General features: G+C 38.2%; 2 protein-coding genes across 5 annotated transcripts in view; both read left to right on the top strand.

The window, feature by feature from the left end:
- The window catches only part of LOC127420295 (zinc finger protein 501-like), a 379,903-nt gene that overhangs the window by 113,840 nt on the left and 252,379 nt on the right, over positions 1–13,684 (top strand). For 2 of the 4 annotated variants that reach the window (XM_051662478.1, XM_051662477.1), the window contains exon 2: positions 10,513–13,595. The exons of 1 other annotated variant lie outside the window; for it this stretch is intronic. In XM_051662478.1, coding sequence (XP_051518438.1) covers positions 10,518–11,831 — 1,314 coding nt within the window. In that variant the 5' untranslated portion in view covers positions 10,513–10,517 and the 3' untranslated portion in view covers positions 11,832–13,595. Of the gene's footprint in view, positions 1–3,452; positions 3,515–3,772; positions 3,935–10,512; positions 13,596–13,684 lie in introns of those variants that run through there. One more of the 4 variants, XM_051662470.1, reaches the window with a different exon arrangement.
- The window catches only part of LOC127420314 (zinc finger protein OZF-like), a 60,701-nt gene that overhangs the window by 21,928 nt on the left and 25,089 nt on the right, over positions 1–13,684 (top strand). The gene's annotated exons all lie outside the window — the stretch shown is intronic.

The raw sequence follows: 13,684 nt of genomic DNA, 5'->3' as shown, positions 1-13,684 counted from the left end.
CTATGTCTAGGGATGCAAGGGTGCACCTCATTCAATTTAAGATTCTGCATAGTTTTTAATTGGACTCCCTCTAGATTGTGTAGGCTTGGCCTTAAAGACACACCTACTTGCTGGTGATGTCAGTTGGAGGAATGGGACATAGCCCATGTTTTTTTGTGCTGTACTAAGTTCAAGAGTTTTGGTCGAGGGTTCAGAATTTTATCTGTGAGGTATTTTGTGCACTCAGATTTTATTTTGCCCCAGATTTTGTATTTTGGGTGATGGGGCTGGTATTAATATTATAAACAAACATATAAAAAAATTTGTCCTTACCAGCGTGATGATCGCAGGCAGGTAATTCTTAGGGGATGGAAGTCAGCTGGTGCACCAGCTGAGTTGAAGAGATGTTACATAGACAGCTGGGCAGTTTGGGGGCTTATGGTAAGCAGTGGGGCACTTATTCTTATTCTTGTTCTTTTTCTTTTATGTTGGTTCATTTTATATGTTTTTTGTTATGTCATCGAGTATTTTCTTTGGACGGTCTGTTTATATGTGTCTGTTGTTATTCAATATTTGACCACTGGGATGTATGTTGGAAGACATAATTGCTCCATAGGCTAAACATGAGAAAAATTGTGCCATTTAGTAGAAAATATAAAACATTTTAATGAAAGCATAATATCATATAATTCAGGATTTTATGCTTTAATGGCACTGGGATCAAATATTGCAGTTTTAATTGGTTTCAATAGGGACATTTTTGTCCATAAGTTTTTTGTGTACACAGTATATTATAGATGTATTATAGGAACTGAGGTTGAAATATCAAAATTCCCCCCCAAATACACACCTTTGGCAAAATGTATGCCATTGGCATTAACACAGCCAAAATGATAAAAATAAATAAATAAATAAATGAAAAAGACAAAAATGTCCCGAAGGTCACACAACGTTTAAACCCATTGTATACTGTTCAGGACACTGTAAGGAGTCATTTAAGTGTTAAACGTCTGCCGCACCAAGTCACGTGACCAAACACCATGGCGTCAATTTCCGTGAACTGCTTCTATGGGCACAGCGCCAACAAAAGTGCCTCTGGTAAGAAACCTCTTCAAATTTTATTTGGTTGTAAAGAGGAGCATCTCTAGTTTCATTTTTCGTGCTTTGGCGTGCTGATAAACAGGAAGTACTCGGATGAGTGCTGAAGAGCATTTTTCTGACAGACATTCCAAAAACATGTTCATTATTTTGAATAACTTTTCACAGTAACACATCTGTGGGTCATTTAGCTTAATTTTCATATAAATGTTATATTTTATTTTATCACTGTACAATCAATATGATTATATTCATTAACATTAGTAAATGCATTCCAATATATTTGCTGTGCATTTTCACCTTAAGAAGAAATGTATTCATCCAAAAGCTGAAAAATGTTGCTTTCAGAGGTTTATGTGGAGTTAGGATGAAAATAAGGTGCATTTCAAACTGTTCTGAGACCAGTGCAGACAGACAGCACACTGGAGGTTTAGTTATTCAGGCTGCAGATGATGTTTGGACCACTCAACATGTTTGGCAGATATGGGACAATGATAATCAGTACATAAATTCTGAATTTTAGAATGTATCATTTAATTTTAACATGGTTGGCAGTGATTTGATTATGCTGGCCATTACTTTAAATAAGCATTATTTATTCAGCTTTATAGAAAATGAGCTGTAATGTCTATAACATCTCAGAAACATGCATAATCAACATTCCTAGAAACAAACTATTTGATGAAAAAAATCTGACTCTATAGCCCTGGTTATTTAAAATTTCACAGCTCAGTCCTGCTGTCCACATATGTGGACATTAATTTTTAGTAAAACTATTTGCTCTAGAAATTATAATCTTTTTGCTTGTTTATTAAGTGCTAATAGTTACAAATCCAAAAGGGAAATTAAAAACGCAGGGGTCTCAGGAGGTTAAAGCTATATCAGATTATGTGAGTTTTAAATACTCCTTCTCTTTCTTTTTTTATATCTATTTTTGCCATGAATTTATACACTGTAATTTAATATAAATTTTTTTATACTGTAGGTTTATAGTTAAAAAGTCTTTCAGCTGTGTTTATTTTCTCTTTTGCATATTTATTTGTTTATGTAATTATAAATGTAAGTGATTGATTTATGCATTTTGAATTATATAATCACAATCATTAATTAATGTAATTAACTAATGATTGCTGTAAAGCATTGTTATTATTTGTTAAAAAAATATTTTAATAGAAAATAAAGTACCTAAATGTCACACAAGCCTTGCTTTTATTTATTTGTTTGTTTATATTTAATCTAAAACCGTAATTGATGCTATAATGTTTGAAGGAGCAGGAGTATAGAGGTAAGGTTCTGTATGGAAACTTCTATTTTGCACCAAAACGTTTTCTGCTATTGTTACAAGCCAAAGAACCCTTATTTGGTACTATTTAGAAACATTTTTCTGAAGAGTGTACAAAAAAAGACAAAGAAGAAAACAAAATATTAAATATTAGATAAAATTAATTACCTCAAAATCAAACTTTAGGCATTGCATGCAATGATCCCATGGATTAAGAATATTTGTGCAGTGTATAGTGACAAACAGGTGTTAAGTGAAGTACTTTGGTAGTTGTTGCTGATACTTGGCCTAATACAAGGCAATTAATTCATTACTGATTGCACAGAAAAGCACCAGGTTGAGTGAGATGCCCCGGAGGTGCGTGAGTGTAGGTGTAGTCAAAGGAGTTGTGTTGATATGCCGGTTATTTGAATCACTTCAAATCTCTCTGGTGTATCTGGGAGGTTTTGTTTAATGTCTCCACATGTCTCACTTGTTTTCCATCATCAGACAGGATGAGATCAGGATGAGCTGTATCAGGATCCAGAGTCACATCCACTGAGAGAGATCAGAGAATATCAGTCACTTCGGAATAAAAACATGTTGATATATGTTATAATAAATACAGAATATAATGAAACTGTAGTGCAGTAAGTCAGCTGTCAGTATATAAATGTAAAGTATTGTAAGTGTGAATAAGAGAACAGTGAAGATCACACACTGTACCTGCATACTGCTGCATCCTCCTCAATACTGTCAACACAAATCACAATAAAACATGATCAATTGTTCATCAGAATATTCCAGGATAAATGATACTGAAACTCTATGGACAGAGTCATGCTGATGATGATTAACACAAAGTCGTTTTGATGAATTTCTGGTTATGAGATACTGATGTAATTCATTTTATTGAAGGTTGCTCCATGTAAACCGAGCTTTATAGATAGTGAACCTGAATGCAAAATCTTCTTAAAATGCTCCAGGACAAAGAATTATAAAATGTTTACATTATAAAATTATCTCAGAGTATAGAATTTAATACTTTGAACAGATCGTGAATTAATAAATAGTATTTAGTTTTTTTACACTTGTCCAGTTGGTGGCGGTGTCGCAATCACGGAGTCGCTCGTGAACCTCAGAAGAAGAAAACTCAAAGATTGAGTGTTCAGTTCGGTACGTGTTCAATGTGTTTTACATCATGAGAGTTCAGTGAAGGTGCTTATATGGCGAATAATGTCTGTTATAGGCTAATATCAGACGATATTCCTGCTATCAAGAACATGAAACCAAACTCAAAGCACACATTTATATTCATACATCTTAGAAACAGTTATTTCGTTTAACAGAGCTGTTCTTGTATATGATCATATAATAATATTTTTAAGTTTGATGAATGTCAGTCCATTATAATGATGATGATTTTGTGTTCAGATGTTCATCATGAGAGAAAAGGTGGATGTGATCTGCTGTAAATCAGTAGGAACTGATCTGTCCATGCTGGATATTGATGATTTCATCACAGAAATCTCTCAGCTGAAGAAAGAGGTGACGTCACTGAAGACAAAGCTGATGGAGAGAGAGGACAGGTTACAGGTTAAACATTCATTTCATCCTTAAAGTTGAGATTGTAAGCTTTCAAATGATGTGATATGATGAACGGTACAGATGTGATTGTGTTGTGTTTGTCAGGAGCTGCAAAAGGTTTCCTGTCAATCTTCAGTGTGTGTGACTGATGGGATCTCCACAGAATGTCAGGATTCAGTGTGGAGCGTCAGAGATCAGTCCACACCACAGCGACTGCTGGACAAACTCTCTGAACAGAGATCCAGAGACACACAGGACTCACAGCTCACTTTACTCTGTTCTACTGATGGTAATCAGGGTGATCAATCCTCCACAGTGTCTCTGACTTCTGTCTGTAACACTGGAGAACAGCAGATGCTGCAGACACCAGTGAAGATTGAAGTGAAACAGGAGGAGATAAAAGAAGAAAACACAGCAGAGGAACAACAGAGAGATGAAGATGATGATCAAACCTCCATAAAGTCTCTGGCTTCTGTCTGTAACGCTGGAGAACAGCAGATGCTGCAGATACCAGTGAAGATGTGTTCAGTGAAGCTGCTGGACTGCAGGAACCTGATGAAGATGAGAGGAGAAACCACAGCAGAGGAACAACAGAGTGATGATGATGATGATGAAACCACAATAGAGGAACAACAGAGTGATGAAGATGATGAAACCACAGCAGAGGAACAACAGAGTGATGAAGATGATGAAACCACAGCAGAGGAACAACAACAGAGTGATGAAGATGATTTTCTTCCTAAAGGTAAGTTTCTTTCTGTAATGTTTTACACTTTTATAAGAACACCAGAGAAGTCACTGACAGCATCTATGGATGGCAGTCGCTCTGACTGATTGAGTCTTGGAGCAAACAGACTGCTTGATCTTTCAGAATGTTGATAATACAGTTGTCTGTTTCTAAGTAACAAAAACTCAGCTGCAACACTGGATGCCTCTTTGAATTGTGCCTTCAAATAGTTTAAAACAGTAGCCTTACCTGCATCAAAATATTGTTTCCGTAACACTTCTACATTTTGAATATTTTTTTTAATTAATCAATTTTCTCCTTTCGTGCTTTAGCAACTTTAGTGGAATAAGATATATATACAACTACCTCTAATTGCACATTTTGTAACCTCCCAAAGAGTATGGGGATTAACATCTGGAGTATTATTAAAATCAGTAAAATTACTAAAATGTTCCAAAAACTCTTGATCTTGAAGAAGAAATGTTAAAGCACCAATGCTTAAAACAGGATGTTTGGACAGGACCATGGTCCATAATGAAGTTCAGTAAAACAGATGAGATAAGAAAATAATCAGTTCTGGAAAACATTTATGATGTCCTGAAAAATAAGTGTACTCCCTTACAATAAGATTCCTAATAAATCAACTGTCTACAACATTTAAATTATGGATGTGCACGGTTACTGTTTTTAACATTTGGTTAACTGTGAGGTTTTACGAACGGTTAATTGTTTTTTTGTCGGGACACAGGAATAAAGAACATTCATTGCAATGGAATTTACTTAAAATAGAGGCAAATAAAGTGCACAGTGAGCTATGAGCCTAAAGAGCACAATACATAGATGCTCAAAAGATAAAATCTCACTTTAAGTCAGACAAAAACACTCAAACTGTCACTGCCTGTATTTGCGCTCTGCCCTGGCAGGTTCACATTTCTGTGAGGCAGCAAATGCAAGTGTTGTCATGTGCGTGGAGTTGCACTGCTGCGGTTAAATACCCTCTTCGGGGTGCTTTGATTTTTTAAATTATTTTAAAATCAAATGGCATTGAATTTGTCTAATTGCTGTACGTAAATAAGCACACCAGAGTAAAAGAGAAAAAAACACTCTTACCTGGACAGCCTGGAATCATGATTAATGGTGCAGTCCTCTATGCAACCTGAAATTCTTCAGAATGCAGCACAACGAAAGAAACACAGTGCATGTGTTTGGAGATGCGTTGATGAAAATGTACGTTCTTTTTAACTTTCCTTTTATACATTTCCCTAAAAATGTGGTGATCCTGCAGGAGACGCTGAAAGAAAATACAGTTTGTTTCAGCGCAACAGTTAAAGATGTCCGTCCAGCGCATATGTGTCAAGGAGGAGGGCGTGTTCGGGCCGTAAGGATGGACGCCTGGCGCTGAGATACCCCAATCAGCCGGGAGGGGAATGAGGAGGAGCCGGAGAGCCAGAGAGAGAGAGAAAAGAAAAAGAGAGAAGGGAAAGAAAAAAAAACTCAGATTCACAACCATGCCGCCCACCCGGTCCTCAACCAGCTGGAACATCTCCGTCAGCGACGTTGGGCGATGACACTGGACTCGCTCAGCCATCCCTTGGCCGCTGCCTCCTGGCAGTCTGCAGCGGGAATGGCCACCGCCCCCTGGCGGATGGCAGCGGGCTCCTCCGCCTCCTGACGGACCACATCAGTAGCCTGCTGACAAACCGCTCCAGTACCACCAGATCGTGTATCCTCAGCATCGCATTCTTGAGCCAGCAGCGAGGTCCCCAGGGTAGCGTGGTCCTCCTCCAAAGTCCTGGGTGGGAACCGGTTGAAAAATCATGAAGACTTTTCATCAGACACAACAAAAAAACTGCTTTCCAACACAACCAAACATTGACGCACACGCACACAGCTCTGCGTGCATCTCTCTCTCTCCAACTGGCTTCTGCGGCTCCTCCTTATCCCCTTCCCGGCTGATTGGGGTATCTCAGCGCCAGGCGTCCATGCTTACGGCCTGGCCACACCCTCCTCCTCGTCACAACGTGTTAACAGTATATAGAAAACCAGCACAGTACACACATGGGTGAGCATGATTGAACAGCCCCTAACTCGACCTATACTTGAAAATCTGTCCCAAACCCGGCCGGAAAACCCAATGGTTTGTCAGAACTTGTTGAGTTTGGATCGGGTTGAAGACATTTATTACATGTGTAGAATAACCTAATAGTGATTTAGGTATTTGAATAGTGGCACGTCAACTGGTTAACCAGATGTCGACTATAGGTGTACATCCCTAATTCAAATCAGCCATAAAGGCTTTGAAAAATGTAGATGCAGTGGCCTTATAAGTAGTAAGCATACCATCACCAGATCTGTACAAATGATCACCGCAAGGTTAAAATCTGCACTAATAAGTATTGAAATATTGCCTAAAAACATCAGTTTAGGTTTTGTAAAAAAAAAAAAAATGAAAAAAAAAAGGGGTCAAACATATTAGGAGCAAGTGCAGACATCAATATATATTTAGATGTATTCAAAGTAATTACAACATAACAGAATCTATTTTCTGCATTTATGTTTAAATTTTTCTAAGAATCTGGTTTGATCTTCATCTTACAATAATGAACAAACACAATCGGTTTTAACTAATTTCACACAAATTATTGTATTGATCTATTACATAATGAATACATGATTCAAACATTCACAGTGTAGGTTAGAAAAGGTATGTGAACCCCTAAGCTAATGCCGTCAACAAAAGCTAATTAGAGTCAGGCGTTGGCAAACCTGGCATCCAATTAATGAAACGAGATTGGAGGGGTAAGTTAGAGCTACATTGACTTATAATAAGAACTCAATATTTTGAGTTTGCTATTCACAAGAAGCATTTGCTGACGTGAACCATGCCTCGCAAAAAAGAGATCTCAGAAGACCTATAATAAAGAATTGTTGCTTTGCATAAAAAGGATGATACAAAGTTATCTCGAAGAGCTTTGATATTCATCTGTCCACGTTAGACAAATTGTCTATAAATGGAGATGATTTAGTACTGTGGGTACTCTCTCTAGAAGTGGCTGTCCAGTTAAGATTACTCAAAGGGCACATCGTAGAATGCTCAATAAGGTAAAAAAGAACCCTTGAGTGACAGCTAAAGACTTGAGGGAACCATTGGAACTGGTTAACATCTCTGTTCATGAGTCTACTATACGGAAAACATTAAAATAGGCATGGTGTCCATGGCAAGACACCACGAAGGAAGCCGCTGCTTTCCAACAAAAACATTGTTGCACGCCTGAAGTTTGCCAAAGACCACCTTGACACTCCACAACGCTACTGGAAAAATGTTTTGTGGACTGATGAAGCTACGGTTGAATTGTTTGGTAAGAAAATGCAGCAAAACAGATTGCGTAAAAAAGCCACTACATACCAACATGAAAACATCATCCCAGCAGTGAAGTGCGCTGGAGGGAGCATTATGATTTGGTGCTGCATTGCTGCTTTTGTGCCTGGATCGCCTGCCATCATCGAGGGAAAAATTAATTCCCAAGTTTATCAAGATATCCTAATGGATAATATCAGGGTGGCTGTGCGCCAGCTAAAGCTCAATGCTTTTTATAAATGTATACATAAATGCAGTTAATTTCAAAGGGTTCACATACTTTTTCATGCCAACTTACCACATCTACAGATGCAGAATATTTGTACGAATGAACAGAGGCAGAGCTATATGGCTTTAAAATAGATTTGCAAGTGCACAACACCCGTTTTTGAGCTTGCACATGCACTCTTTAAGCGAGAGCAGGCAGATATCATAAGAGCGCAGCGCATGTATTAGTGCGTGTCCTTGTGCGAGCAGAGGGATTCGCGCTCGCTCAGCTGGTACATGGATGCACTCTCGCATGACATACATGTGCTCTCGACATTTAATTATATTATAACCCCATAGAGCTAGAGGACTGTGGTCTTTTAAGGCCCAGGTATACTTTGTTTTTGTGAGTACCGGATCGGCTTGTGCCTGGTCGACCACGTTGCCTTTTTGAGTATACTGTTCTGACTGTGAGTGAATACGAATACGTTTGATGCATGCCCATTACAACTTCTTTGTGATACTCTTTTAGTACAGTCAATAGCAGGCACATGCTTAAGCGACATGCACAGCCGAGGACTGCGTGCGCGGGTCAAGCAAATCTAGGTGGTGCGCGGTCAAGCCGCATAGGTTGTGCTGATTACTAGGTTTGGGAACCTTATTTTCTTTACAAAATAACGGAATTGGATGAGCTTCTTGAATTTCGGTTCTGTTAATGGTTCCCTTGCGTGAATTTTTCAGCAGTGCCGCTGGAACACTGTTCTAAAATACACTAAAAGTGTTTCCAGCACCGCATTTCGACAGCAGCGCTGCCCTTTACTGGGTCAAAGCATAAAACACACAAATGACTCTTATTAGCCGGCTCTGTTGAATCAACAGAGCGAAAAAGACAGCACTTCCGGTATGGTCCAATTCCCAAAGAACGATTTAGATGAGCCGGTTCTTTTGAATCTGCAGTGTGAAACATACAGCGCTTCCGGTCTAGTCCAGTATAGTATTAATCTTACTCTGATGTGCAAGTTATGAATGTCCAACTCGAAATCAAATAAGAACTGTTGAAGTCTTACAAGCTTGAAGTTCTCATTTGACAACAGAACACAGTCTAAACTGTCTCTGGAACCGTTACTGTTATGTCATGTGACTTTAGACCTGTGAGACTTTAATCAAGCAGTGCATTTACTGACTGGTTGTTCATATGACAATATTTAATTAAAGATTTACAGTTTTTTGTAATACAAGCAATTTACATATTTTTCTAAAAAAATGAATGAATGAAATATGCCATCACATTTCTTGTTTGTTTAGATACACTCCAGATATAGCCTAGTTAGGAATAATTATTGGATTGGAGGTATGTCTCTAAAAAGTCAGCAAACACACCTTTTACAAGAATTGTATTACATTTATTTCTGATTTGTTATATCTGCTCTGTAGAAATCTTAAATGATCTTATCGTTTGGCAACAGACTGCAGAAGACAGTAAATCCAATAAGAATTGCATTTCTCATTTTCAAATAATTCTTCCTCAAAAGTACTAAATTAACTACTGGAATCGTTACTGGAATCCTTAAGAGGAATCAGAACTGGAATTGTTAAATTCCTAACGATTCCCATCCCTACTGATTACACAATTTGCATCTTTCATACTGTGGGCGGAGTGATCCACAACGTGGTCACCCGAAGTATACTTTGTCCTTTAAGCTATTAATTTTAATTTATCTTTACATTAAATTTGTATTTAATAGTTATAGTTATTTATCTTTCGATTTTACTTCATTACATCATCCTTCTCTCCTCCCCTGACATGCTCTCGACCCCAGTTTAAAAACTTTGAAGAATCAAAAGGATTTTTTTCTTTTCCATAATGGTTCAGATAGATTGCTTTGTATTGCTTTGATTTGTGATGTTTTAATCTTATTGCATTTAAAGCCAACATTTGGAAAGGGATCATTCTGTCAAATTAGGCGATTTAAAAAAAATTATTATTTCTGTCCTGCTCAGTGTGTAGAGGGTGCCGCTCGCTCATTCAGCACTAACTGAAGCGTTCAATGCAGACTGTATTTTAAAACGCAGCCTTTTGTCCTTGCATGATTACTAAACCGAAAAAGATGATTTCAAACTTATTTCAATCCATCATGCAGCCTTGATGGATACCATATATACCTTGTGCACAGACAAAAATATCACACATTATTATTGGATGTTTTTGTTCTGCTATTAAATTAGGTTTCTATTTGATGTTTCACATTTGTCCCTCTTGAATTGATTTTTGTCAATTTACTGTGTTCATTTCAGAGCTGATGGAAGTGAAAGAGGAAAGTAAAGAGCTGAATGAAGTGGAGGAGAAACTTCATGATTTAATAAATGTTGAAGAATCTTTGAGTTGTTCAAAGACTAAGAAGAATTTCTCACTGAAAAAGCCTAAAAGAAAAACACCCAAAAAATGTTTTACCTGCTCTCAATGTGGAAAGAGTTTCAGATATAAAACCTGTCTTAATATACACATGAGAATTCACACAGGAGAGAAACCTTACACATGCCAACAGTGTGGAAAATGTTTCACAGATGCATCCTATCTAAATAAACATCTCCACATTCACTTTGGAGAAAGAGCATTTGAATGTGTTAAGTGTGGAAAAACATTTGTTTTGAATTCAGTCCTAAAACAACATCTGGAAACACACACAAATGAGAAGCCTAAGTGTTCTTTTTGTGGAAAGAGTTTTGCAGGCCTGTTCTATTTGAAAGAGCACCAGAAAATTCATACCAGTGTGAGTGCTCATATGTGCTTTGAATGTGGGAAGACATTTATTACAGCTGGCATATTGAAACAGCACCAAAGAATTCATACTGGAGAGAAACCTTACAAGTGCTCACACTGTGGAAAGAGTTTCACTCAGTCACAAGACCTGAAAAAACATGAGAGAATCCATACTGGAGAGAAACCTTACAAGTGCTCACACTGTGAAAAAAGTTTCACTCGGTCAATAAGCCTAAAAGAACATAAGAGAATCCATACTGGAGAGAAACCTTACAAGTGCTCACACTGTGAAAAGAGTTTCAGTCGGTCACAAAACCTGAAGGAGCATGTGAGAATTCATACTGGAGAGAAACCTTACAAGTGCTCACACTGTGAAAAGAGTTTCACTCTGTCAATACGCCTAAAAGAACATGAGAGAATCCATACTGGAGAGAAACCTTACAAGTGCTCACACTGTGAAAAGAGCTTCACTCAGCTACAAAACCTAAAAACACACCAGAGAATTCATACTGGAGAGAAACCTTACAAGTGCCCACACTGTGAAAAGAGTTTCACTCAGCTACAAAACCTAAAAACACACCAGAGAATTCATACTGGAGAGAAACCTTACAGGTGCTCACACTGTGAAAAGAGTTTCAGTCAGTCACAAGACCTGAAAACACACGAGAGAATCCATACTGGAGAAAAACCTTACAAGTGCTCACACTGTGAAAAGAGTTTCAGTCGGTCACAAGACCTGAAAACACATGAGAGAATTCATACTGGAGAAAAACCTTACAAGTGCTCACACTGTGAAAAGAGCTTCACTTGGTCAAAGTCCCTGAAAACACATGAGAGAATCCATATTGGTTAGTTGTATCTAACAAGATGGCAACACCTTTAAACATTAGACTAGATGAATGCATTGGCGGTATTATGTTGTACAACTCACGTCATGAAAGCATGTTATGTTGTTCTGTATTGTTGTTCTTGTGTTCCAAACGAAACTACTAAATGTGAACCTTTTCAGAGGCCATGTGTTGAAGTGATCCCCCCCGCCCCATGAGATCTTCAGTGACATGCATGGTGTAAAGCCGTATAAAGTTCCCTGATCACGTCTCATTTTTACAGTGTGTTTTCTGGATTACGTAGTTTTGTGTTCTGACTAGTGGCAATTTCTTTGAATGAATATTCAAAGTTCAATACAAGTGGTGGGTTCAACTGGTGGGTCATGAATCAAAAGTGGGTCGCAGGTCTATTCGGACTGGGTCGTGGACAGCAGGGAAAGAACAATGCCATGGTTCTCCCATTGAAGATTTATCGGCTGCCCAAGTGATAGAGATTATTTAATCATAATATAATGTTTAATGAAGAGATTTAATGATAATCTCGCATTCAGTTAAAGGCTTCTCATCTGCGGTGCGATTAAAGCTTTCGCGCGAGTGTAACGGTACCAGCTCGTGCTAATGATCTGCTCTGCTCTCTGATGTGCATGCGCAACAACCGGGCTTCCCTCAATATTGTGGCGCGCAGACCTAAAAACTGATGTGACCCATTTCAATTCTAGTGAGACTTTTCTAGTTTAAAGCATTATGGAGGAAGTCAAGTCAAACCCATCAAACAGGCAGCCCTGACATGCCAAACAGCACTGAGGAAAAGAGCTACACTGTTTTATGCGCCAAAAAAAAAAAAAAAAAAAAACATTACACATCACCTTTACTAAGTTTCACGATTTTACGATTTTAAGTAACTCTTCTATTTTGAATTTTTTTTATAGTTTCATATGAAATAATGTATAGGTAGAATCTATTAGACCTCATTTTTTTTAATCAATACTATAGTTTATTATTATTACTGTTATTTAAGACTAGCTACGTTGACCTAACCATGGTGATGAGGAGCCTTTCCTCCTGTGTAATATGTATGTTCTGTTTGAATGTTGTTTGAAATTAGGAAACAAACGGGATAATAATGGGTTCATTGCCTATAAATAAATATGCTCTTCAATTTTTAAAAGGGGGGAGAGATAAATTCCTGTAGCTTTTGTTGTTTACATCAACAACAAAAATAATGGCACTTGATGAATGCACTTATGCTTGAAAACCATGATCAAATCTATGCAAGATAAAAGGAAATGCGACCCAGGATACATTAAATACAGGTTACGTTTTTACTGTAGTGGGTCGCCACTTGACTTCAGATGTAAAATCTGGGTCCCGAAGCAAAACCGGTTGAGAACCACTGAGTTAAAGGTTCGGGTATGGAAGGAGGAGACGGGAAGCAGTGGCACGCTTCAGGTAGGCTTTCATTTTCTGCCTTCAGTCTATTTGAGTGCAGCCTTCTCAGGGCTTTCTTATTTCAGTCAGTTCAATGTAACAAAACTCTGTTAACAAACTTCTCAAAATCTTCAGCTTCACAATAACAATAAAACACATAATAAGGAACGCCAGTCGCTGCACTCTTGTGTCATTCTCTTTCTGCTCTCTGGTGTGTTTTGGCTGCTTTTGAGGTCTCTCCCCACTATCACTGTAACAAGAAACAGCTGTTAGAAATCATGTCAACCAGCTTGATGAGGCACACCACTCCCTCTCTCCCACAAACAGACAGACACATGACCACGCCCCCATCACAACATACCACCACCGCCCGATTCAGGCCGGGGCTACATCTGGGCTGCCAACTCCCCCCCCCCCCCCCCAATTCTGGAGAGAAAGTCAGCCACAGCCA

This window comes from Myxocyprinus asiaticus, chromosome 29, assembly GCF_019703515.2.
Source record: "Myxocyprinus asiaticus isolate MX2 ecotype Aquarium Trade chromosome 29, UBuf_Myxa_2, whole genome shotgun sequence".
NCBI classification, from domain to species: Eukaryota; Metazoa; Chordata; class Actinopteri; order Cypriniformes; family Catostomidae; genus Myxocyprinus; species Myxocyprinus asiaticus.
This window is presented reverse-complemented; position numbering and strand designations above follow the sequence as displayed.